Source organism: Balaenoptera musculus, chromosome 10, assembly GCF_009873245.2.
Source record: "Balaenoptera musculus isolate JJ_BM4_2016_0621 chromosome 10, mBalMus1.pri.v3, whole genome shotgun sequence".
Lineage (NCBI taxonomy): Eukaryota > Metazoa > Chordata > Mammalia > Artiodactyla > Balaenopteridae > Balaenoptera > Balaenoptera musculus.
Window position 1 is genome coordinate 26,624,813 of NC_045794.1, and position 27,673 is coordinate 26,652,485.

Genomic DNA, 27,673 nt, shown 5'->3' on the forward strand with positions numbered 1-27,673 from the left:
TCATGGAGCTCAATATCAAAAAAACAAACAATCCAGTTTAAAAATGGGCAGAAGACCTAACTAGACATTTCACCGAAGAAGACATACAGATGGCCAAGAGGCACATGAAAAGATGCTCAACATCACTAACTATTAGAGAAATGCAAATCAAAACTACAATGAGGTGTCACCTCATGCCGGTCAGAATGGCCATTATCAAAAAATCCAGAAACAATAAATGCTGGAATGGGTGTGGTGAAAAGGGAACCCTCCTGCAGTGTTGGTGGGAATGTAAATTAATAGAGCCACCATGGAGAACAGTATGGCGGTTCCTTAAAAAACTAAAAATAGAGCTACCATATGACCCAGTAATCCCACTACTGGGCATATACCCTGAGAAAACCATAATTCAAAAAGAGACGTGTACCACAATGCTCACTGCAGCACTATTTACAATAGCCAGGACATGGAACCAACCTAAATGTCCATCAACAGATGACTGGATAAAGAAGATGTGTCACATATATACAATGGAATATTACCCAGCCATAAAAAGAAACAAAATTGAGTTATTTGTAGTCAGGTGGATGGACCCAGAGTCTGTCATACAGAGTGAAGTAAGTCAGAAAGAGAAAATCAAATACCGTATGCTAACGCATATATATGGAATCTAAAAAAAATGGTACTGATGAGCCTAGTTGCAGGGCAGGAATAAAGAGGGAGACATAGAGAATGGACTTGAGGACTTGGGGTGGGAGGGGGAAGCTGGGGCGAAGTGAGAGTAGCATGGACATATATACACTACCGAATGTAAAATAGTTGGCTGGTGGGAAGCAGCATCTTGGTGCTTTGCGATGACCTAGAGGGGTGGGACAGGGAGGATGGGAGGGAGGCTCAAGAGGGAGGGGATATGGGGACATGTATATGCATGTGGCTGATTCGCTTTGTTGTGCAACTGAAACTAACACAGTATTGTGAAGCAATTATACTCCAATAAAGATCTATTAAAAATAAAAAAAAGAATACACGCATATATTAAGTTCTATCTTATATGGGCTTGGTTCGTGGTGCCCCAAAACAATTACAATAGTAACATCAAAGATCACTTAACACACATCACCATAACAAATATTACAGTAATAATGAAAAAGTCTGAAATATTTCGAGAATTACCAAATGGGACAAAGAGACACAAAGTGAGCAAACGCTATTGTAAAAATGGCACCGACAGACTTGCTGGACACAAGGTAAAAATGCAATAAAGTGAAGAGCAATAAAGCAAAGCTCAATAAAACAAGGTATGTCTGTATGTGTAGATAATCTATTCCTAAAACAGATGGGCAACCAACAAAATCTGTAATTCTCATGCGTACAACAGCCCAAAGTTGGTCTTGCTTTCATTCAGAATGCGATTTAAGTTTAATGAGTTTATTATCGTTCTTTTTAAGTATAAGCGCTCTGCTTTCCAATAGATTAAAGGGGTGGGCTCTTTTACCCATGAGAATAGTTAAGTTCTTCTGTAGGGAAGGGAGCCTGAATTTGGAGAAGAACCTTCCTCTGGTTCTAATTCTACAAAAGCAATGCAAACTTTGGCAAGTCATTTAACATCTCTGAACACAACTGCCAACTGCAAACTAGGGTTTGTACCTGACCTGCTATAAGCAATAAAAAATACAATTTGAGCAATACCTTTATCATTAACATTACTAAATAAAGTGAGGTAAAAGGGCAATAACACGGGTAAAATAAATACATCAAAGTTCAAAAGTAAGACTATACTCTGAAATTAATAAGAAATATGTCACGGAACACAGTATATCTCTAGAAGTATACACAAGAAAGTGATAACTATGGTTGTGTCTGGGGAAAGGAATTGGACAGCTGAAGAAAGGGGACATATTGTTTAACATAATCTTTTTGTATCTTCTGAAAATGATTCTATGTAAATGTATTATGTATTTAAAAATAATGGATAAGATTAGCTGTCATTTAAAAAAAAAAAGGATGCAATCCTAGGAATTATCTTTTAATGTCTAAAGGAAAATTCCAGCAACATCTTAAATCTCACCAGTGTCTGAGGTTTAATCCACCCAATTATGTTAACAAGGGTAGTAGCTGATGTTTATTGAGCAATTATATCTCACCAGCCTCTACAGTACCCACTATACAAGCATTTTCAGCCAGTTGGTATGCATAGTTCTATAGCAGTACCACAGGACCTGAACGTTCTAGGTGGGAATGCCTAGAACGCAGTACAAGCACTTGCAGACATTCAGCACTGGTCGGGTAGTTGTTTGCTGTACAAACTCCAAAGAGTTTATGCAGCATATGGTTCACTGCCTCACAGCTGAAGAATACAGATGCATTCTAAATGCTCTACTAAAGCCTACCACAAAAACTGTGCATTTTAACTACAAACTGAAGCATTGCAGGAGAAAGGTAAATTACTTACTAATTAACGCCCAACAAATTACCTTAACTCAAAAATAAGTCTCTCAGCTTGTGTCCTGGGCAGTTTCTATATTTTTCTTAATTATAGTATTTTTATACTTCATGTTTAAAAACACAGTTTTAAATTAACATACACACATTCTTGGCTCCCTTAAAAGAGAAAGAAAAGGAGGGAGGGAGGGAGAGAAAAGGAGGAGAAAAGAATGCATGAGTTATGTCTATAAATAGAAGTGTGACATAATATCAAGATCATGGAATTCTGGGTCTGAAGGCTTGAATTCAAGTTCTAGCTCCACTACCTGCTCACACACACATCCTTTAACATAGTTAATCACTACTATTATAATAAGATGTGGACAAAGTGGTTTTGGTCCACCCTGCTATAAAGGAAAATAATGTCATACCAGCACCATCACTACCACAAATTCAAAACTAAACTCACCTACATCCTCTGAAATTTATTTCCTCCTGTGTTCCTTCTATGAATGACATTCTGATATCCTTGTTGCCTGGGCCCAAAGTCGAGTCATGTGCATCTCACCTCCCCTTTAACCTCACATACACTAAGGTTGCCAAGTTCAATTCATCCTATGTCTACCCTATCTCCTACATCCATCCTTGCTTCTTTGTTCCCACTGCCACTATCCTAATTCAGGCCTTTCCCCTCTAGTCTGTTCTGGAGAACAATCTCCTAATTGGCTCCCCACTTCTAGTCTCTCCCCAGTTTAATTCTATTCTACACCCCTCATCCTGGAGCATGCCATTCCCTTGTTAAAAACCTTTGAGGGGCTCTTTTCTGTCTTCACAGTCTAGTATTCAGCAAGGATGCTTTCCAGCAGCCACTCCCCCACTCTTCCATTGTGAAGCAGCCCTGTAGTTTTCATCCCAAACTGGTCTCTAAACAGTCAGTTTAACCCCATTTTCCTTGGCCACACTAATGGTTCAAGGATGGCCTTAGGGAAGTGTGACCTAAAGTGGACTGGTCATAGCAAAGACCCAGAATGGGGAGTGGAGGAGGAAAAGTTAAATCTCCTCTAGTGAAGATGTGATATGCAAATGTGAAGCCAAATGGGGACGGACGGAGCATAAAGAACTGCAGTGAAGCGGGGTGAGAGCTCTGTTTAAACTATACCTGACCACCTCCAGCCAAAAAAACTGTTATGTGAACCAGCCAAATTCCTTCATTTCTTAGGTCCTGTTTGACCTACAGTCACAAGCATTCTGATAGAAAAATCTTCTAAAAGCTAGATACAACTCATTTCTACTCCATGAAATGCTTAAAGGAGGCTAGTCTATGTACCTCTTTTAAGCGTGTAAGCTATACATTCAGTTCTACAAACAAACAGTGGGAGCAGAGATCTGGGCATAAATAAACCCCCTCTTCCCCATGTTTGCCCCTCTACTTTCTTTTGTCAATGTGCTAATATTCTCAAAAAATTTTTTAAAGAACCACTGCTAGAGTTTAGAGCAACTAAAATTCACCTCAATTCAGCCCTCCTAAAAAACAACTCAACAGAAACAAAAACGCAAATACTACTCTCCAGATAAGAACTAACAGTCCTCTCTCCCTCCTCCCCTCCCTCTCCCTCCCTCTCTGTCCTTAAAAAAATTTCTTTTGGAGGAAGCATTTTGCCTCATTTACTCAAAATTTTTAGAATGCATGGTCATTACTAACAAAATTCATATTCATGGCAGGAAATTGACAGGTTTAAAGAAAATGAGAGAAGCACATCTGTCCTTGTAAAGTTTTTCCAATTGCAATGACAAACATGCCTTCTTTGGTATCTTAAGGTCTCTGGTTGGTTGGTTAAACACATTAAACATATGACTAAGTGTCTTTTAGGAGGAAAGTAATTTACAGAAAGGATCTAAAAGAACCAACAGCCAAAACATTGCAAGACAATCAAAAGATTGTCCCTGTTCTTATTATTCTGCTACATGAAAAGGGAAACTGCAGGTCCTGCTCTCTGAATTCTCTGAGGTCAGTGCCAGCACTGCTCCTGAAATGTTTACACAGCCCCTACGTGGGAGACAGGAAGGGAGCTGTGAGGGACAAGTGTCAGGTCTGCTGCTGCTTCTAGACTCAGCAACCTGAGGGGAGACAACCAGATTTTCCATCAGAGGTTTCTTATGCCATCTAAACGTATTTCCATTCTGCAATGTGACTACGAATAAATTGGATTCCCAGTAAGACGGAGATCAAGAGTTTATCTCAGTTGTCACCAAACTGCCTCTTTTGCTTACCAGCTTCTCTTTCCTCTGTCTTCGCATCTCATTTGTCCACCAGTGCTTTCCTCTTTCTTTTCCATAATGAAAAATTTTTTTAATATATTATTTTAGTGTTAAACTCCTGAGATTCAAAGCTACTCTTTCTTTATCCATTTCATTTTAATTACTGATCTTACAGAGGATTTTGGTTTTTAAAAAATTGTGTTTTGGGGCTTCCCTGGTGGCGCAGTGGTTGAGAGTCTGCCTGCCAATGCAGGGGACACGGGTTCGAGCCCTGGTCTGGGAATATCCCACATGCCACGGAGCAACTGGGCCCATGAGCCACAATTACTAAGCCTGTGCGTCTGGAGCCTGTGCTCCGCAACAAGAGAGGCCACGATAGTGAAAGGCCCACGCACCGCCATGAAGAGTGGCCCCTGCTTGCCACAACTAGAGAAAGCCCTCGCGCAGAAACGAAGACCCAACACAGCCAAAAATAAATAAATAAATAAATAAATAAATTTAGAAGTTCTTCTGTTAAAAAAAAAAAATTGTGTTTTAAGTACTAAGGATTTAATTTTATCTCTCAAAGTAAACACCTGAGGTAGACAACTCCATACTACTTATTCATTCACTCCTTCAACCAACAATTCTTCACAGAGATCATCACAACTGTCTTACTAAATCAATGGCAATGACTTGGACAAAAGAAAATCTTACTGTGTTTCTCAGATTATTGCTCAGCTCATTTAACCACAACACCTCAGTAAAATGGTCACTCTGGCTTCTAACTAGTGACCAGAAATCAGAACTTCTTTTCTTAATTTAAATTCCACCCCTTTGGGATAACAGATACTTGTGTTTCCTTAATACAATCCTCTATTCTTCAGCTTTTAAATTGAGCATATATTATTTTTAAATTTAAAAGCCACATACTTTTTCAAAAGCACTTATTGTCTTTTATTATTTCAAGCCAATTATTTTACTTATCCTCACTTTTGGTAGGATATTCAGTACCAGGAAAGTGCCATGTAAACAAAAGTCCAAAAGCTTCATTATATAAAGCCTTCGGACAGTGTGTAAAACACACATTCCTCAGAAAGTCCTACTAAAATGTCCAAAACAGAGCAAATGCGTAGTTTTCTGGATAAACTTGAAGATAGTATGCAAAACAATAATAAAATACATAGACAATCCACAAACCTTTATTTGTGACACTAATTTTAGCCTCTTTCCAAAAACAAAACAAAAACTCTCACATTAACTACAAACAAGTAGCAAAACTAAATGCATTCATCTCCTTTTGTCTGTCCCTGATCTTCTTCCTACTCACTTTTTGTCTAAAAAGTGCTTATTGTAAGATAAGCAAGTTAAAGTATTGATTCTCTCTGAAAATATTCGATTTGTTGCTCTTGCATAACACCCTATGAATACAGATTTTTAACTTCTCATACCTAAAGAAACACCAATGGGGAACAAACAGTTGGGTTTCTCTTGGGTTCCCTTATCCTGGAAAGCTCGAATTTTAAGTCTCTCCCTAAATAAACACCTTTACTTTGTGACACTTTTCTCCAAACAAAAAACATATTTAGTCATACACACAGTCACAAAACTTTAGAGTTCCTATTAGAAAATATATAGATACTTTGGACAGAAAAAAACCAGACTTTTTAAAGAAAAAATATTTACAAAAGTCATGCCCACAATTAAATCTGAATGTTCTCCTCAATTCTAAGAACACCTTTTAAGGAAGCTTAAAGCTTTATGTTTCTGTGTAAGGAAACCTGGGTCAACTGGTGAAAAGCTCAAAGGCCCATAATCTCACACAAAGCAGCAGGGTCAAAAGGCAGAGGTCAGGGAACAGGGGAACAGGGTGCAAAATAGTTCCCACACTTGAGAGGAGGCTGTATCTCATTATCTCAGAAGACATTCAAAGACTGTTCAGTCATGTTCACTAAAATAATACAACCGTTTCCTTTAAGTCCCAAAGCAAATCTGAATTTTATGAAAGAATTCCTTATTTTGAAGAGCAAGGAATTTAAGAAGTTACTTCTTTCCCCTACACTGAAAACAACACCAATCTCTCACACACATACACCCATGCTTCAGCTGCCCCTCAAAGACTGACTTTCAGATAAAAGCTGTCACCTGATCTATTCAACAGGGTTCACTGGGGCACGGAAATAACTACTAAATATGCATACATGTCAACAGACATTTCACAGCAAGGCCTCTGCCCTCTAATGATTCAACAAAATATGTCTACTTCTTGGCCTTATGGCCACATTCAGAAAAAGCTACATTTTAACTCCTAGTTAGAGAAGATTTCATCCCAGGGAAGAGTGAACATGATTCTGTTAACCTTTTAGCAGGTGTGACATTTGTACAGAAGACCCTGTAATGACTCCTCTAGCACAATTACTGTGGGCACTCCAGGATCTAGGGCATTTGTCTGGATATCTCTGTACCATTTCTCGCACTCTAACCACAAAATCTGTGTTCCATGTAGAAGAGAGAGTAAGAGATAGATCAATGAGATCAGGAAAAGAGGATTTTGGAATAACAGGCGTGGTTTTAAGTTTTTGTCTTCCATCCTCTATACACGCACACTTTAACTCTCTCTCCACTGGCCCCTTCCCCCAGGGACAAGACGGTTTACAAGTGCTTCACAGTAAACGAGGCCTGTCAGTCCTTCTCTGTGAGGAATACACAAGATTCTACATTGCAGCCCACAAGGCTTTCATGTATTTATTTAAAATAAAACTGTAACTAGGGCTGCCAATGGAAAAATAAGCACTGCCAGACAGGAGTGAGAACAACTAAACAAAATAACCTATTTTGGCATAAACACCTCAATGGTACCAATGCTTATGGTTTAATAAGCTGTGAAATCACAGTCATTGTTCTCATGAACAATGGCACAAAGCAAAGGGAATCAAGTATGAAAGCTCATTTTCCTGGAGCTGAGCCAGAATATTTTGAAATTTGGACAAAAGTTCATTAAGAAAAAGAACACACTTGAGATAGGAGATGGGGAAACATTTTTAAACAATTTGTTATCTTGTTGCCCCAGCCACTTAAATTTCCTTAAAAGTTAGGGTTAAACTTAAAGTGAAGAAAACTAACCTGGAAAGTAAAACAAAACACTGTGGTCCTAGAAGTGAATCATTCATAAGCTTTAAACCTACAAGCAGTCCTAAATTCCTACTACCCAAACTATTCTTATTAAAGTCTCATTTTCATGGAATTCCAGTTGATATGCTGGTACTGATTCTTATGACAGGGAGGACTTCCATGTCAGGGAATTGTATGAGAGTACGGGATGCTCACTTCCCCCAAAACAATTCACATTTCATCTGCCTACGGGGAAACAATCTTTCCTTGTTATTTTAGTCCTGGGAGGAAACAAAATGATATAAATTTAACATATAGAAAGAATATTGTTGATCTAGCAGATTGTCCCTGTTTTCCCAAAGGACTATGAGGGAAGGAAAAGGAAGGAAACTGAAGGGATACTAGAAACAGAAAGTATGGAACCTGAATAGCTGTGGGAAATAAGAAAATCCTCCCTGGACTTCCCTGGTGGCACAGTGGTTAAGAATCTACCTTCCAACGCAGGGGACACGGGTTCAATCTCTGGTCCGGGAAGATCCCACATGCCGCGGAGCAACTAAGCCCGTGCACCACAACTACTGAGCCCACGTGCCACAACTACTGAAGCCCACGCGCCTAGAGCCCGTGCTCCAAGAGAAGCCACCGCAATGAGAAGCCTGCATACCACAACAAAGAGTAGCCCCTGCTCATCACAACTAGAGAAAGCCCACGTGCAGCAACGAAGACCCAACACAGCCATAAATTCATTCATTCACTCATGCATTCATTAAAACAAATTAAATTAGAAACTCCTCCCTGGGAAACCCCTGGTGATCCAGCGCTTTCACTGCTGGGGCCCAGGTTTGATCTCTGGTCAGGGAACAAAGATCCCAGGAGCCACAGCACTGCCCAAAAAAACAAACAAACAAACCTCCTCCCTGTTTGTGCTGGGGATGAAGGTAACTGGAGGATTCATGAGACCTCAATTTCTTCACTATGAGATGCTAATGACAGTGAAAATTTTTGCCAAAAAATTATTTCCTCTTCTCCACGTTGTTACAGAAAAAAGAACCAAAAGAGCAGGTTGTGGTTTTAAGAGGACTAAGATGAAAATAAGGGTGATCTTTGAAGAAGGAATTAGGGGAAAAAAAAAAATACAAAAGCCTGGTCTATGAGCAAACTTGTGCCATGCTGACTATTGGAAACTTAATTTAGATATCGCTTCTACATGAATGTTTCCTCAAACTATAGAATAACTTTCTGTGTTAAATAACAGTGGGAGTGGGAGTGTGTTGTACTAGAAAAGAGGGAGACAGGGAAGGCAAGAAAACACGATCTTCAAAGCAGAAACCTGGATTCTCTAGGCCAGGGCAGGAGACAATTATGCAAAACAGGTGGATTTACATCACAAGGCCTCTGGGATATAGAAAACAAACTATTTAAAATATCTTTAAACTGGGTTTCACAGTTTAAAACCTAGAGGTCTACAAGCTGTATCTAAGGATTCAGACTATTAGTCCACAGCAGGGTTGAACTTTAAAAATTCTACAACTCTAAAATTATAATTCTACCTCATATTTTTATTGTATTCTATAGTTTAAAAGCTCTTTGCAAAACACTGTCATATTTTATAATTGAGAAAAGTATCTAGAAACAATCTAGATCAGTGTTAAGTGTTGAAAAGCATACTCCCATGTGTGTCCTTGGACTATGAACAAATTTTTAAAAAAATATACAGGGAAGGGAAGCAAATAGACTACTGTTGCAGTGGTATTCCTAAGAGAACATGAACATATGAAAACTATTCACAGCTCACCAATAACTAGCTTGGCAGTAGCATTAACAAGATAGATTTCCCATCATGTATGGGGCTATTCACAATTGCTGGTATGGTGCATGTAATGCCACCTCTTTCTCTTCCACTCAATAAAAGCACATAGGAATGTAAATGAGAGTGACATCATTAGAGGGAAGACCTTGAATTCATCCCACTTATTTAAAAATACATACCATTTACAACCTCAGTATTTCAACTATTATTAATAATTACTTGTGACCCAACTCACAACTGCCAGGCACAGTAATATGTCACCACCCAGCAGGTGAGGACAGCTGGTCTGGAGGACTTGGAGGGGCAGCAGGGCACAGTGGAAGAGGGTCACCGGGATGCAATTCCAGCTTTGGCCTTTATTGTCTCTGTGACTTTGGGCAACAACTCACCAAACCTCAGCCTCCTCGCCTGTAAAGTGATGATAGTAATACCTTCGAGTTATTGTGAGGATTAAAGACAATGTTTATAAACCAACCACAGTTCATGGCCCAGTAAATGTTAACTATTTTCATAGTTTCATCACATAAAGGTGATTTCCTGGAACTACTTCTGACTTAATAGTGCTAGCACGTATCTTTGAAAGTCATTTAAAGAAAGCGTTATTTCAAAATTAACTTTCTGTACCAGTGATGTATACAACTATTATATATTTTATATATATGAAATATGTATTTTATTTACGTAAATTACATATATATGTATAACTTGTATACATTTTATACAAGTTAAAAGGCATTAACTTAAGAAATCCATTAATTAAAATAGTCACAATATTTAATTTAGAATAAAGTTAGTAAAAATCATGGATTCTTGGGAAAGGTGCAGGAATGAAGGGGAAAGCAACTGTTTCATGTTCTTCTAGGCTCACGAAGTGCTGTCTCAGCAGTGCATAAAATACTTCCATTTTTATTCCCAGAATTCTCAGTTCTTACCCTCCTCACACTAAGACAGATATCCTTGCATTCTGTTTGAAAAGTAAGGTAGAAGACAGCCTCATACTGAAAATTTTTGGAATCTCTGGCTAAGAGGTTATTAAATGGTGCCATCTTAGAAAGTCAAGCCTTAGGCAGAACAGAACATTATACAAGGTACGATAAAGACACAGTATAAATGGAAAAAAAAAATACAAAGGATTAAACTTTACAGAAGAGAACTGTCCTGGCTGACCAGGCCCAAAACTGATGTGGATGCCCACGAAGAAGGAAACTGAATGCAATTTCCTAGGGTATTCCTCTAAAGACACAACTGAAGCTACCAGTGCTCGTTTGTACAGACACTTTCTGAAATTTCATAAACACTACCCACCATTTATGTGCTCATCACTTGGCACTAGTTCATAAATAAGTAAGACATGTTGTTTGCTTAAAAAAAAAAAAAATCAAAGCATTGCTGGTATCTGCATGCTTGCTTGCATAAAACTAGTGTTTAAAAAAAAGTTTATTACTTTTATTTATCTATTTATCATAGCTTATTTCAAGAGGGAAGGATGAGGCTAATAATATTATAGACATAAGAAATTTTAGTAGCTTTCCACAAAGCTGACATACACCTTTTAAAAAATTAATCATTCATCCACTCTCTTGTTTTTTTTTAGCAATTTCAAGCTTCCTATTAAAAAAAAAAACCTCTATAGTCCATTTTAGAGGTTAAAAAACCCACAAATAAACCAAATATACTAACTTTTATTGTTGGTAACAAAAGGAAAAGTTCTATATTTGTCCATTTCAAGTTATCTCATTCATTTATTCAAACAATCTGAGTCCCTATAATGGGCCAGGCACTATTTTAGTCAAAGGGTATACAATACTAAACAAGAGGGACAAGGTCCTGCCCTCTAGGAGCCGACAATCTAATGGGGAAGATTGACGTTAAAAAGTAAAAGCAGGGCTTCCCTGGTGGCACAGTGGTTGAGAATACGCCTGCCAATGCAGGGGACATGGGTTCGAGCCCTGGTCCGGGAAGATCCCACATGCCGAGGAGCAACTAAGCCTGTGTGCCACAACTACTGAGCCTGCGCTCTAGAGCCCGCGAGCCACAACTACTGAAGCCCATGCGCCGAGAGCCCGTGCTCCACAACAACAAGAGAAGCCACCACAATGAGAAGCCCATGCACTGCAATGAAGAGTAACCCCCGCTTGCCACAACTAGAGAAAGCCCGCATGCAGCAACAAAGACCCAACACAGCCAAAAATAAACAAACAACAAACAAATAAATAAATAAATAAAAAGTAAAAGCAAGCAAATGCATTCACAATATACTGTCGGGTACTAATAAGTGCTGTGGTAATAACTGTGAGGGAAATACAGCAAGGTGACTGCAGGGTGCGGCAGGCAGGGAGAGGAAGGACACTATTTTATACAGGATGGTCTGGGAAGGCCGCTCTGAGGAGGTAACACTTGTGCAAAGACCCGAACGAGGAGAAGAAGCCACTCCCACAAAGATGAAGGGCTGCACTGCCCAAAGGGTGGCCACCGGCCACATGTGGCTACTAAACACTTGAAATGTGGCTAGTTCAAATTGAGATGTGCTGTAAGCGTAAAATACACACTGCATTTTGAAGATTTAGTAAGAAAAAAAGAATGTGAAATATCTCATGAATAATTTTTATATTGATTATATGTTGAAATAATCTCCTAGACATATAAATAAAATTAATATCACCTGTCTCTTTTTACCCTTCTAAATGTGGCTACAAGAAAATTTAAAACTACAAACGTGTCTCACGTTATATTTACAATGGACGATGCTGGTCTAGCGGAAGAGGGTCTAGTGAAAGAACAGAAGATGAACAGGCCATGAGATAAGAAGCTTGCTGGGGCTTCCCTGGTGGCGCAGTGGTTAAGAATCTGCCTGTCAATGCAGGCGACACGGGTTCAAGCCCTGGTCCGCGAAGATCCCACATGCCGTGGAGCAACTAAGCCCGTGTGCCACAACTACTGAGCCTGTGCTCTAGAGCCCACGAGCCACAACTACTGAGCCTGCGCTCTAGAGCCCGTGCTCCACAACAAGAGAAGCCACCGCAGTGAGAAGCCCGCGCACCACAACCAAAAGTAGCCCCCACTTGCCTCAACTAGAGAAAGCCCGCATGCAGCAACCAACACCCAACAAATCCAAAAATAAATAAATAAAATGCATAAATTAAAATTAAAAAAAGAAGCAGCAGCTTGCTGTGTTTAAGAACCTGCAAGAAAACCAATGTAGCAGGAAAGAGTGATCCAATCTGAGAAGGTTGGAAAGGCAGGCAGAAAGCAGATCATGAACAGCTTTGCTAACCAGGGTGAACAGACTAAATATTTGTGTCCCCTGTAAAATTCCTATGTTGAAATTTAACCCCCAATGTGATGATATTTGGAGGTAGGGCCTTTGGGATGTGCTTACGTCATAAGGGTGGAACCTTCATGAATGGGATTCATACATATTCTTATAAGCGATATCTCAGACAGCAACCTCACCCCTTTCATATAAGACAGCCATCTATGAACCAGGAAGTGGGCCCTCACTAGACACCCGATCTGCCGGCACCTTCATCTCAGACTTCCCAACCTCCAGAACTGTGAGAAATAAATTCCTGTTGTTTATAAGCCACCCAGTATATGGTATTCTGTTATAGCAGCCTGAACAAACTAAGATACCATTAAAGAATTTGAATACAAAGGAATCTATTGAAGAATTTTAAGTGGAAAAAATTATTCTAAGATCCCACTGGCTACTGTGTGGAACACTGGCAGTATCATCCATAATGCTAGAATACAGACGTCTAGAGATTATATAATATGGTCATTTCAAACAGGGGTCTCTGGGTTTCTAAGAGTCCATGCAGATAACAACTGAGAGCCCATGAACTGATACTAATATTTCAAAAAGCTTATTAAAAATTGCACCTTTCCTGTAGAGGGCACTGCATAGACTAACTTATTTTTTTCCATTCCTTGTGAATGAAATTATAATTACTCCATCAGTCCTCATGTGAAATATGGGGTATATTCAGTCTTCATGTTCTATGTCATCTAGGATTAATCTTTTAAAAAGCTGATATACTTAGTTTTTCATTCAAAAATAATTTCAGGCCCACAGAAGACAAGAGTGGTAAGTTCAGAAATCAGTCATCTCACTTAACCCCTTCGAAACAGATAAAAACACTTGAGACCAGTCCCGCCCATCAGGAAACTTGCACAAGCCTCTTAGATAGCCTCATCCACCAGAGGGCAGACAGCAGAAGCAAGAACTACAACCCCGCAGCCTGTGGAACAAAAAAGACATTCACAGAAAGACAAGATGAAAAGGCAGAGGGCTATGTACCAGATGAAGGAACAAGATAAAACCCCAGAAAAACAACTAAATGAAGTGGAGATAGGCAACCTTCCAGAAAAAGAATTCAGAATAATGATAATGAAGAGGATCCAGGACCTCGGAAAAAGAATGGAGGCAAAGATCGAGAAGATGCAAGAAATGTTTAACAAAGATCTAGAAGAATTAAAGAACAAACAAACAGAGATGAACAACACAATAACTGAAATGAAAAATACACTAGAAGGAATCAATAGGAGAATAACTGAGGCAGAAGAACGGATAAGTGACCTGGAAGACAGAATGGTGGAATTCACTGCTGCAGAACAGAATAAAGAAAAAAGAATGAAAAGAAATGAAGACAGCCTAAGAGACCTCTGGGACAACATTAAATGCAACAACATTAGCATTATAGGGGTCCCAGAAGGAGAAGAGAAAGAGAAAGGACCCAAGAAAATATGTGAAGAGATTATAGCCGAAAACTTCCCTAACATGGGAAAGGAAATAGCCACCCAAGTCCACGAAGCACAGCAAGTCCCATACAGGATAAACCCAAGGAGAAACACGCCGAGACACACAGTAATCAAATTGGCAAAAATTAAAGACTGGGATGGACATGTATACACTGATGTGTATAAAATGGATGACTAATAAGAACCTGCTGTGTAAAAAATAAATAAAATAAAATTCAAAAAAAACAAAAAACAAAAAAACACTTGAGGCCCACAGCTGTCCTATGTAACAGGCCCAGGATGGCACTCTCAGCTTCTGACTGTGCATCCAGCTTTAACAACTGTACTGACAGCCACGCAAGCCATGGTTTCACAAGCAACCAACATTCCTCTTCAAAACTATAAACTTACCTAAGAACAAGTAGTTTATGCTAAGAAAAGATAGGTATAAAACCCAGTAAGAAGAATGAAAAGGTTTAAAATTTTTTTGAAAGTGGTATTTTTATTTATGCAGTAAATGCCTTATACCTATATAATATCTTATCTTTATAAATATTCATTAATAAAAACAAAAGTAGTGCTCACTTAGGCAGCACATATACTAAAATTGGAACAATACAGAGAAGATTAGCATGGCCCCTGCGCAAGGAGGACATGCAAAGTCGTGAAGCATTCCATATTTTTGTACAGCAGAAACTAACATAACATTGTAAAGCAATTATACTCCAATAAAGATATTTTAAAAATTTAATACCACAAAAAAAGAACAGAAGTAAATCAAATATATATTCTTTTTTTTTTTTTTTTAAATAAATGAATGATAGAATGCATACAGTGCCACCTTTAAGAAGAGACAAACCAAGTCAGGTCTTAAAGGTCATAAAGACCAGTCTTCTCCCTCTTAATATCTTTCCTCTACAGAGGAGTTAAAAGATAATCTCATTTGATTATAAGGTTATCCATGAAGAGTACTGGTAGATTTTATAATCTGTGTGATATGTTACTAAGGAGGCAGCAAATGTAGTGGTTATGAGCATGGATGGATCATGTCAGACTTTTAATCCAGGTTTCTCACTTCTTATATGAACTTAGGTAAAGTACTTAAATTCTCTAGCCTCAGTTTCCTCATCTGGAAAATAGAGAAAATAGTGCCACCTCCTAAGGTTGTTGTCAGGATTAAATGAAGTAATAATCATGAAGTATTGATTAGGCCAGTGCTTGGCATGTGGAAAGTACTAAATAAATGTTATTTTATTATTGCTATTTCATTGTAGAGTCTTTCAAAACAGTGACTGTCACCTATATACTCCTCAACTTGGCACACTGTAAGCATTTAACATTGAATAATTAGGGGCTTCCCAGGTGGCGCAGTGGTTGACAATCTGCCTGCCAATGCAGGGGACATGGGTTCAATCCCTGGTCCAGGAAGATCCCACATGCCACGGAGCAACTAAGCCCGTGCGACACAACTACTGAGCCTGTGCTCCGCAACTACTGAAGCTCGCGCGCCTAGCGCCCATGCTCCACAAAGAGAGAAGCCACTGCACCACAACGAAGAGTAGCCCCCGCTCGCCACAACTAGAGAAAGCCCACGCACAGCAACGAAGGCCCAACGCAGCCAAAAATAAATAAATAAAATAAATAAATTTATTTTTTTAAAAATTGAATAATTAATCCATAATAGCTAGTTATGGCTTTACGAAAAACAAAATTTAGGTCATTATTAATCAAAACTGTTAAGGATCTGGACATATGATACTTGTTTCCTAAAGTACTTTTTTTTTAATTGAAGTATAGTTGTCTAAAGTACCTTATGTAGGAACTACCTCTACCCTCTAACAAATTATAGAAGAAGAAAATGTTTTCTTCCATATGGAGTTCCATGGAAATTATGACTAACTTCTATTACTCCAAGAGTGTCTGTGACCAGAAGTGGAAATGCAAACAAAAGGATATACTCAGGAATTTCAGAACAGTCTGTCTCAACTCCTTAGCAGTGGATATTATGTACTTGCCCTCCTCCAGCCTTCTTTTTCTCTTCCCGTCCCCTTTCTTTCCCTTTCTCTTACTATTTTCTCCTCCTCCAAAGACACTTATGCTCCTCCCTCCTCCCTTCTCCCTATCCATCTCGTCTTCTCTGGTCTTCTGAGCTCCCTATGCTGGAAGGTCCTGCATTAACCAATGCAGCAGGTGCTTGAGCCCTAGGGTTACCACAGGGACTTAGCTGCTCTCACTGTTGGGCCAATTTCACCATGAAGAGTTTTACTTCCAGTGGATTTTTTTTAACTTTTTTTAAAAAAATATTTATTTATTTATTTATTTGGCTGCGCCGGGTCTTAGTTGCAGCACGCGAGACCTTTTAGTTGCAGCATGTGGGCTCTTAGTTGTGGCATGTGGGATCTAGTTCCCTGACCAGGGATAGAACCCGGGCCCCCTGCATTGGGAGTGCATAGTCTTAACCACTGGACCACCAGGGAAGTCCCTCCCCGTGGATTTTTAAAATCAAGTTATCACTATACCACAGCAACCAGACCTTGAATCTTCTTTGGCCCCATTAGAATGGAACTTGATCCTTGTATTATTCCTTCCCCAGCCTCCCAGTTACCAGGTCAGACCTTCCAAACTCCCAAACATAATCTATTGTGGGCCAGGGATGTCAACAAGGCTAACAATTGAGGCACCACCAATGTAGTCAGATGAAGGAAGCTCCTACCCCACCCACGCCCATACACCTGGCGGCAGTTTTTAAAAGACTTTAGCACAGTCTTGACTATTGACATTCAGTCTGGATTAAGGGCAATCCTGAAATGCTTGCTGAACTTGAGTCACCCTCATCTTTTTTCTGAGCTTAAATAACTATGGAGCTTTGTGTATTAGAACAAACAGGCTTGGGAATTCCGTGGCAGTCCAGTGGTTAGGACTCACTCAGCGCTCTCACTGCCGAGACCCCAGATTCCATCCCTGGTCAGGGAACTAAGATCCCACAAGCTGCAAGATAAGGCCAAAAAAACCCAAAAAAAAACAGGCTTTAGTCTGGTGCCTGCGCTGGTCAAATGTGATCTCTAAGACCTTAAACTCTCAGTCTTGGTTTCTTCACTCTAAATGATGTCTAAGGTCCTTTCCAGCACTACTGTGGCATGATACTGTCAGTCTCAACTAAATTTTATATTTGAATTTAGACCATGGTCTCCACTGCCTCTAAGCTCTTCTGGAAACCAGAGCCAAGACACCAAGGCTAAAAATAAACAGCTGGAGGCACCAAGGAAGATCTCTAAACAAAGGTCTGTGGCAGTGCTCACCCATCAGACTTCCATATCTATCAGCAGTACTGAATCCAAGCTACCATGGGAAAACTTCAAGAATATTCTGGTCACCACACAATTTGTAGACTCATGTGTAAGTCTTATTAAACACTAAGGTACTATGAAAGAGAGAGGCAAAGGCCTTTCCTTCTTGGGGGTTCGCATATTTATGTTACTTAAATAAAGGTCTAATTACATCCTTCATTTTTCTTTTTTTTGTTTTTTGTTTTTAAATTTATTTATTTATTTGTTTATTTTTGGCTGCGTTGGGTCTTCGTTGCTGTGCATGGGCTTTCTCTAGTTGCGGCGAGCGGGGGTTACTCTTCGTTGCAGTGCGCAGGCTTCTCATTACGGTGGCTTCTCTTTTTGCCGAGCACAGGCTCTAGGCACACAGGCTTCAGTAGTTGTGGCTCACGGGCTTAGTTGCTCCGCGGCATATGGGATCCTCCCGGATCAGGGCTCAAACCCGTGTCCCCTGCACTGGCAGGCGGATCCTTAACCACTGCACCACCAGGGAAGCCCCACATCCTTCATTTTTCCATTGCCTGAAAGATCTGTGCTGTAAATCAAGCCACATAAATTCCTACAGCTAGGTCTTAGAGGAAATGAGAGACATACAAGAAAATTTCAAAATGACACCTGCTTCCCTTCACATCAACTAATTCCAGTGACTTCTATTTACAGCCCCTTTCTTCTTTATGCAATAAAGAATCAGTTTGGAACTTTTTCTTTTCTTTAACATTAAAGGCAATTTAAACATTTCTGCTTTAACATTTAAGGGACAATTTTGTTAGCGGAAAAAGTACATCTTGAAAATATACATTGAGTAGGAGAAGCACAACAGCTAAGACATGGTAGAGAAAGGACAATAGGCAATACTGCTGTATCAGTATACAGATAGAGAGAGACATCTCCGTAAAATTTCTAGGTCTTCCATTTTAAAATATTTTAAATTTATATATATTTAAATTATCTTCTGCTGTTAAAAGACCTACTTGAAATGAAAGAAGTCTTTTCCATTGTTGGTAAAGCAGCGCCTTACTGGAGGAGTGTCTAAAAAACAATCTAAAGTCCTGATAACTTTATTACAAGGTCTCATTTCTCATAAAGTCTCAGTCTATTTAATTGTTACTTCATCATATGGTTTGTGTCCTTCATTTGATAACAATGTCCCACCACCTGCACAGTGTGAGTTCTAGGAATATACACATGTTAAGAAAAAGTCTATAAAGCAATTGGTAGAATTTACGTTTAATAGAAGTCAATTAAGATCTTCTACAGGCAGGGTGACAACTTGCTAAGAAACAGTGTGATAAAAATGGATCAGTTCCAGAAAAGTAAAATAGAAACTTAACTATCATTAACTTTGAAATTAATGCAGCAAAACAGAAACAACCTTCTGACTAATTTGCCTAACTCACTGACCTTGTTTCCTGATCCTTAAATGTAACTCTGTGGAAACAGTTAAGAAGACTGTTAGCTGGAACATGATACTACATTCTCTTGTTTCCTCTCCTCTCACTGGTCACATTTCTTAACCTCCTTGGTTGTTTCCCCCTCATCCTTCTCACCTCTGAATGTTGGAATGTCTCCAGGACTCAATCCTCGAGCCTCTTTTCTATCTACACCCACTCCCTGGGTGATGTCACCCAATTTCACGGCTTTCGAATCATATCTAAAAATAAATTCAGACCCCTGAAAGATGTCTTGCCTACTTGGTATCTCCATCTGAATGTCTAATGGGCACCTCAAACTTAACATGTCCAAAGCTAAACTAATCTTCTCCAGCCAGCTTCTCCATCAGTCTTCCAATTTTAGTAAATAAAGGTGCTTATAATTGCTTAGGCAGAAAATCCTGGAGTCATCTCTGATCACTTTCTTTGAATATGAATACCATACTCAATTCATCAGCAAGTCCTGCTGACTCTCCCTTCAAAATACATCCAGCTTCTAACCACTTCATGGCTACTGCCCTGGTCCAAGCCACCAACAACTCTCACCTCAAACAGTGAAAAAGAGCCTCCTAACCGGTCCGTCTCTATCCTTGCCCCTGATATACTCTAGTCAACATGGCAGCCACAGCCATCTTTTCAGAAGGTACATCAGATCTCATTACACTGCTCAAAACCTAGTGAGATGGTTTCCCATCTCAGAGTAAAAGTCTGTCTATGAGGCCCTACAGAATCTCCCCTACCCCTTCTCAATGATCATATCTACTATTCTTCCTCTCACTCAGTATCAACCACATTGGCCTCCTTGCTGTTACCTGCAAAACTAGGCACTCTTCCACCTCAGGTCTTTGCACGTGCTGTTTCCTCTGCCTACAATGCTGCTCCCTGAGACAATCCACATAGCTTGCTTCCTCACCTCCTTTAGGGTTCTGTTCAAATATCACCTTATCAGTGAGGCCTTCCCTAACCATCTTATTTAAAATCATTACGACCCCACAAGTCTCACCATTCTGCTGGCACTGCCCTACCATCATTTCCCTGCTTTATTTTTCCTCATAGCACTTATTAACTAACCTCTGACAAACTATATATTTTTATTATTTCGTCATGCTAGAATGTAAGCTCTATGATGGCAGGAATTTTTTTTTTTTTTTTTGGCAGGAACTTTTTGACTGCTTTGATTACAGCTGAGCCCAGGGCCTAGAACACAATCTACACCTGAAGGCTTTCAAAAATATTTGCTGGGGCTTCCCTGGTGGCGCAGTGGTTGAGAGTCTGCCTGCCAATGCAGGGGACATGGGTTCGAGCCCTGGTCTGAGAGGATCCCACATGCCGCGGAGCGGCTAGGCCGGTGAGCCACAACTGCTGAGCCTGTGCGTCTGGAGCCTGTGCTCCACAATAAGAGAGGCTGCGACGGTGAGAGGCCCGTGCATCGCGATGAAGAGTGGCCCCCACTCGCCGCAGCCGCAGAAGGCCCTCGCACAGAAACGGAGACCCAACACAGCCAAAAATAAATTAATTAACTAATTAAAAAAAAACTATTTGCTGAATGATCAAATGAAAATATTATCAGACAAAATTGTTACCTCAAAACACGAAGTATTATGAGGGGCAGAAATCCCAAACAACACCCACACTCACCCATAGTATTGCAAAAGAAGCCAGTTTGTGCCTTAAAAAAAATGCATTAAAAGTTTTTTTACTGTTTAATTTTGTTAAAGCCATTTGCACTATGCCTAAAGAGTCCCAGGCCACACTTACGGGTGTTGTTTTAGCTTTACTAGGCATACAGACTTGATGACAAAAAAAAATACAGGCTTTTTCCAGTCATCAGTCGCCACTGACAGAAGGTCTCCAAGTGCCTCAGTGCCACAAATGCTTAGGGAGATGTTTAGGGGAAAAGGGATTCTAGAAACATAAAATAATACCTTCACCAATCCCAAAAGAGGAATCTCTCCAAATCCCTCTGCAAACATTTTTTTCTAACTCCATAACCCTTAACAAAGCCATTCTTAATATGTACATGAAATCTTAATTGAAGAAACAACATGAATATATAATTACACATAGAGAAAACCTGGTACTCCTCTCTCTTTTCAAAAAATAAAATTAAGTAAAACTAGACATAGTTTAGCTTTTGTTGAAAATGTTTTGCTGTGAAACTGACAAGATATTCACTTGGGCAAGAGGTCACTTGGGTATTGTATCTTAAGGCTAAACAGTTTTGTTTACTATTGTTTATTATTTAATACATTCTTCCCAGTCCGCCCCTCCAAAAAGGAAAAGAAAAGAAAAATACACACTGGTGCAATCAAGAATGCTATGTCCAAAAGAAGCTGTTCTGAAAGGCTATGACCTAAGTGTTTAACACTGACACAGATAAAGTTCAAGCGTTAGATGTCACTTATCTCACCCATTTAAAAAAAAAAAAAAAATCCAGATTCAGATCCCAAGAAGGCAAGCAGAAAGAAACAGGCGTGAAAAATGAAATCAGCCTTTTCTCGCCGGCCTCCTCCCGACACTGTGCACTCACCCCCGGCCCCTCCACCACCATCTTTTAACAGCCCCCTTTCCCAGCGTCGGTCCCCCATTTCAGCCCTGCACTGCGCCACCAAATGAGTCAAGAGGACGGGCCAATGCCCCTCCAGGAAAACCCAGGCAGCAACACTCGGTGCACCCAACTGAGGGGAAATATCCAACTACTTAAACTCGGAACAGTATAAGCGGTGTCAACAAAGCGTCGTGCCGGGACCCGAGCGTTCAAAGATCGTCGCCAGCTCCGGTGACACTGCCAAACCGACAGGATTCCAAAAGGTGACTCGACGGTCATCGCAGAACCCAAGGCGTGAGGCGGCGCAGACCGGGAACAGTAAGGTATGAAATACAACCAGCCTCCCGCCCGGTGCTCGCCCCACGGGCCACCGCCGCCTGGGTGGGCGCGAACCCCGCGGCCTCCAACTCCCCTCCCCGAGGGGACCGGGGCGCCGCGTCACGTGCCGAGGCTGAAACTTCGCAGCCGGGGCGGAGGGTGGAGGGTAGGGGGCGGGAGCCGCAGGAGCACAGCGAGGCCTGGAGTTAATGCTCCCGGTGACTCACCGGCCGCCTCCGTGGGCAGCTGCGGGCGAGGGGGCCAGCGCGCCGGGCTGGGGCCGTGCCCTTGGGGCCGCCCCCGACCCTGCCCCCGCGCCCGTTATTCATAACCCCGCGACCGCCAGGCAAAAGCCCCCGGCGGGCGCCCGCGGGCTCAGCAGCGCACCCTGCACGCGGAATAAATAACAATGTCATTAATCGCCGCCCGAGAGCCCGGCCGGCCAAAGAGCGGGCGCCGCCGGGAGCTGACTTTGTCTGGAGCCCGCACGCCGCCTCCCGAGCGTCCCCGCAGCGCCCCCCGCGTCCCTGAGGGGACCCCCCGCGCCGCCGCAGCCCGGCCTTACCCGCCAGCTCGTCGGGCTCCAGGCCGCTGTCCGCGTCGATCCCGCACAGCACGAAGTAGTGCGCGAAACGGCAGGCTGCCGGGGAGGAGCCCGAGCCCGGGCCGGGCGCCGCGCCGCTCCCGCTCATCCCGGCTGCGCTGCTCCTGCCGCCGCTGCCGCCGCCGCCCGAGAGGGCTCGCTGCCGAGACTGCCGCTCGGGCTTCGGTCTCCGCGCTCCCGCCCTAGGGCGACCCGGGCGCGCCCATGGCCGCGCAGCCGCCGCTCGTCACCGCAGCTTCGCTCCTCGCTCAGCGCCAGGGAAGGGGCCGCGAGCTCGCGCGCAGTCGGTCCGGATCCCGGTGCGGGGTGGGGGAGGGGCGCGCGGGGCGGGGGGGGGCAGTGTCGCCGTGAGAGGCCCGCGCCGCCGCAGCTGCACTCGCGAACTGGGAGCCACGGCGTCTGGCGCCCGCCGGTCAGCTGAGCCGGCGCTCGGGCTGTGGGAGCACGGGGGCGCGGAGGACCGGCGCGTGGGGCGGGGGCTTGGAGGGGAGGGCGCGCTCGCGAGGGGCGGGAGCGCGCGTTTCGGCCGTGTGTGTGCGCGCGCGTCCAGCGGGCTCGGAGGGAGAGCCCAGGGCTGGAGGGATTCGTGCCCGCCCGCCGGCCGGGGCTGCGGCGCGTGGGCGACCCCACACACGCGGCTCCTGGCCTCCTCCTGCCCGCAAGAGGCAAAGCCGCAGAGCAAGATTATGCCTTTTAAATGGGATGCTACCTATCCTGATTTTTTAAAAAAAGAAATGCAGCTTTGGGAAAGGTTAACGGCGCTCTGAAACCATTTCCCACAACGATCTGGACCATCAACATGTTTTAAACTGTGACAAGTGCAGATGCCAATCTCATTTTAAGATCCTAGTCTTTGAATCCTTCCCCCAGCCCTCAGCCCCATTCACAAGCTATCCTTCCTCACTGAATTGGTGCCAGCTCAATGGTGAAGGGGGCCGGGGGTGGGGGGAACAATACTCAATATCCACAAAGCTTTGAGACTTCTAAAAGGACTTCAGTTACCAACTTCCCCTCCTCGACCCATTCCGTAATATATCCTGACATTTTCCAGGTCAGTGTAAAGTAGCCAAGGCGCTCCAGTTCCCCAACTCTGTACTCATTTGATATTATCACCTCTCCCAGCAGGTACAATCGGCGGCTGATAAAGCAACAGGAATTAGACCCTGAACTCTGCTCTTCACAAGACTATGGCTCTCTTACCCTGCCCTTTCCTCTGACTTTACATTATTCAGAACGAGCTCACCAATCAGTTCTTACTCTCTTGAAAGGTGAAAAACTGAATCCATCCCACTCCACATTGTCATCCCTTCCACACCACTCCGTACTCTCTTTCTTCGGGATTTGGGTATAAGGGGGCGGGGCGGGGGGGGCGTGTGGGTGTGCATCGTGAACACCGCTGCTAGACACACAAGCAAACCTTCCAGGGAGGTGGACTGAGAGAACGAACCTCAATTATTTGACTGAATAATGTTCTTCCTGGAAGATACGTATGCATGCATACCATCAATTACTCTAGCTTGTACCCTCACTTTCTCTCCAAGTTTGAAGGGTAAGAAAAATCCAAAAATCAGAATGAGCCACAGCCTGGGAAATGCACCATTAGCTCCTGTTGCACCCTGCACTTTTCCTTCAAAACGCTTATAATGACTTTTTCTGTGTCTGCTCAGCTGGATTGTAAGCTCCACAGAGCAGGAGTCACCATCCTGCTATTCCTATTTCTAGTATCTAGCAGAACCCTGGTCCACCTAGTCCTTCAATTTATGTTTATTGAATGAATGAAAGAAGGGTGGTTATCTAGGTAGTATCAAGTTGTCGATGCTACTAGGAAAATACAGAAACTGTAATATCTGTGACATATTTATGAACATATGCTAATTTGCTATTGTACAATGATTGCTGTTTCTCATATACAGAGTACTGAAATATGTAAAACAATTTCACTAATGGTGGGGGGAGGGAAGGACAGGTTGGGTATGTGTTTCTTCTACCTTTGCTGGTAGATCCTTACAGATTGTTTGTTAGATTCTAGACTAATAAAACAAAGCACAATAGAAAACTAATTTACTGTTTGAACTAGCCAAGGGATATGTCACGTTTTGTTCATTTGAAAAGTAACTGACTTATGAGTTTGTAAGCCCTGCATTAATGTTTTCAAGATGAAAAAATAGAAAGAAGCTCAAACAGAATGCATTCAATTATGATATATAAATTTCATCAAAATAGATAAAATCTCTAAAATCGCCCCTAAAGCTTTCAAGAGAATTGTCACACATTACAAGATTAAACTCTAATTTGAAGATACCTGGGTATGTTCTAATTATCACTTCAGAATGACAGTGTGTAGGTATATTCTGCATTAAGCTGAAACAAAACAAAGCTGAAAGGATAACCAAGAATTAACTATATATCATTGCATACATGTTTTCCTCCGAAATGATGGCATAGAAATAAGCTAAGTGAACAAAAATGACTTAAATCTTACAAAATGTTTAAATTTTGTTGAGGAGGGGAGAGATCATATCCCTATTCCCATGCCAAGACAACCTCTGTCGGTACCATCCTTCATTTCCACCATGTCATCCACACATACTCACAACCAAGAGAGATGGGAGTGCTAAAGTAACTATTCAGAGTCGCAGATGTTCATTGGACCACATTTTACTAGTAGTCAGAGTCACCACATGATATGCCACCAGGTTAGCCGTGCTCAGTCAATTCCTCATTCCTGTGCTTCCTGCAGGCAGCAGACCCTGGCATGGCTGAGCCTCTCCAAGCATAAGTGATGCCCTCCATTGGAGTTTTTACCAGAGAGTCCTTCAGAGGCAGCAGATCATTGATCAAATACTTAGAGCATGGCCTTCCATTCTGCTTGTACATATGCCGCCTGACTGGGAACCTGCAATGGAGAAAACAATCCCAACTTTAACCTCTACATAGCACAAAACATGCCAAATAATCACAATTCCAACAAAAGATTTTCTTCTGTGAGTGACGTTTTCTTGAGTGACATTTTCTTCTGCCAGGGTTTTAGCTTTCTGGGAAAATCTTATCACAATGAAAAGTTATTTGGAAAATCAATAACCATATTCCCTCATCATTAGTTTCAGAAAAAGTGTTAGTTTATGCCAATAAGAGTTTGGTAGCAAAACAGCCAACTCACGATTTTGCATAAATCTGTTTCTACCGTATACAATGGGTCCAAGTTTATAAAAAATCTCTTTTATGTAAGTCATTATGCTAATGCTTTGAGAATATGAAACTAAATAAGACACAATCCCTCTTCTTCAGGAGTCTAGAGTCTAGCAGGAAGGAAAATATTTTTCAAAAATAATTAAAATACAAAAAAGAGATAATAAAAAATAAAATGTCGTATATTCCACAGGACAAGTTCAAAAAGTGATGTAGGATTTAGTGAGCAGAGGTCAAATCTTATTAAAGAATCCACTAGGACATCAAGAAAGTGGTAATATTTGAGATGGCCTTATAAGAGGAATAGGAGTTCATCAGGTAGAGATGGGAAGGAAGACATTCCAGGCACAGAAGAAATGACTGGGGTATAAAAGTGCATAGAGGACAATAGTTCAGTTGGAGCCAGAGTATGAAGAGCCTTCAATGCCAGGCAAGTGGGGATGACTCACTTTCTTAAAGTCTTGCTGATACCTGAGAGCTAGTCTTAGCTAATTATTTCTTTTAATGAATTTATTTATTTATTTATTTTTGGCTGTGTTGGGTCTTCGTTGCTGTGCGTGGGCTTTCTCTCTAGTTGCAGTGAACAGGGCCTACTCTTCATTGCAGTGCGCAGGCTTCTCTTGTAGCGGAAATCTGGCTCTAGGGGCTTCAGTAGTTGTGGCACACGGGCTCAGTAGTTGTGGCTCACGGGCTCTAGAGCACAGGCTCAGTAGTTGTGGCTCTCGGGCTTAGTTGCTCCACCACATGTGGGATCTTCCTGGACCAGGGCTCGAAGCTGTGTCCCCTGCATTGGCAGGTGGATTTTTAACCCCTGTGCCACCCGGGAAGTCCCTAGTCTTAGCTAGTTTTGAGTGAGTTTAACACAGAATATTTGAAATCAGCTAAGCCAGCCCCCTCACTTTACAAATAAAAATGTCTAAGTTCCACAGAATTTTCGTGACTTACCCAAACACACATTGTTAGTGACAGGACAGGAACAAAGCCTAAAAGACTGGATTGTAGGATATCTTAAGGCCCTTTCAGCTCCGATGTTTATAAGTCTATGAAATCTCTTTACTTGAGTTGACTAATCTTTCCCCTCTATGCTGCTTATGACTTCTTTTCAGAGATCCACTTTGGAATTTGATTATTTTTTTCTTTTGAAATGAACATTTTTCAAACATACAGAAAGACTAGGATAATGAGCACATATATACCCATCACCTAATATTAACATTTTGCCACTTTGTTTCATCTTTTTTTTACTGAAGTATTTGAAAGTAATAAGGCATAACATTTGTCAACATTTTGAGTATGTCTGTACTATCTAAAGTTTCACTTGGGGACTTCCCTGGTGGCGCAGTGGTTAAGAATCTGCCTGCCAATGCAGGGAACATGGGTTCTATCCCTGGTCCGGGAAGACCCCACATGCCACGGAGCAATTAAACCGGAGCACCACAACTCCTGAGCCTGAGCTCTAGAGCCCACGAGCCACAACTACTGAAGACCACACGTCTAGGGCCCGTGCTCTGCAACAAGAGAAGCCACCACAATGAGAAGCCCATGCACCACAACAAAGACTAGACCCCGCTCGCCATCACTAGAGAAAACCCACGCACAGCAATGAAGACCAACGCAGCCAAAAAAAATAAAAATTTTTTTTTAAAAATCCTAGTTAAAAAAAATATGGAGATGCAAGAGGGAGGAGATATGGGGATATATGTATATGTATAGCTGATTCACTTTGCTATAAAGCACAAACGAACACACCATTGTAAAGCAATTATACTCCAATGAAAATGTTAAAAAAAAATTTCATATGACTGTTTCCTTACTTTCTCAATGAAATCTCTAGACCTTCTTTTCTCCCTTTACCTCACGTAAAATACCAAACATTAGTTCCTATTCATCATCTAGTCCTATTCTTTCTCTTTTTTCCAATAATACTATAGTAGATTTATGTGTAATTATTTTCTC

The 27,673-nt window shown here is 41.7% G+C and overlaps 1 protein-coding gene and 1 non-coding gene across 10 annotated transcripts in view; one reads left to right on the forward strand and one right to left on the reverse strand.

Annotated features, from left to right (window-relative positions):
• Positions 1–22,964, reverse strand: part of DENND5B (DENN domain containing 5B) — a 210,526-nt gene extending 187,562 nt beyond the window's left edge. For 4 of the 9 annotated variants that reach the window (XM_036864677.1, XM_036864675.1, XM_036864676.1 and 1 more), the window contains exon 1: positions 22,490–22,964. In XM_036864677.1, coding sequence (XP_036720572.1) covers positions 22,490–22,616 — 127 coding nt within the window. In that variant the 5' untranslated portion in view covers positions 22,617–22,964. The remainder of the gene's footprint in view (positions 1–22,489) is intronic. The other 5 variants (XM_036864682.1, XM_036864681.1, XM_036864680.1 and 2 more) reach the window with 2 other exon arrangements.
• Positions 14,880–14,986, forward strand: LOC118902954. The gene has a single exon (XR_005021664.1). It is a non-coding gene; the product is annotated as a U6 spliceosomal RNA (small nuclear RNA).
• Positions 22,965–27,673: the final 4,709 nt, after the last annotated feature.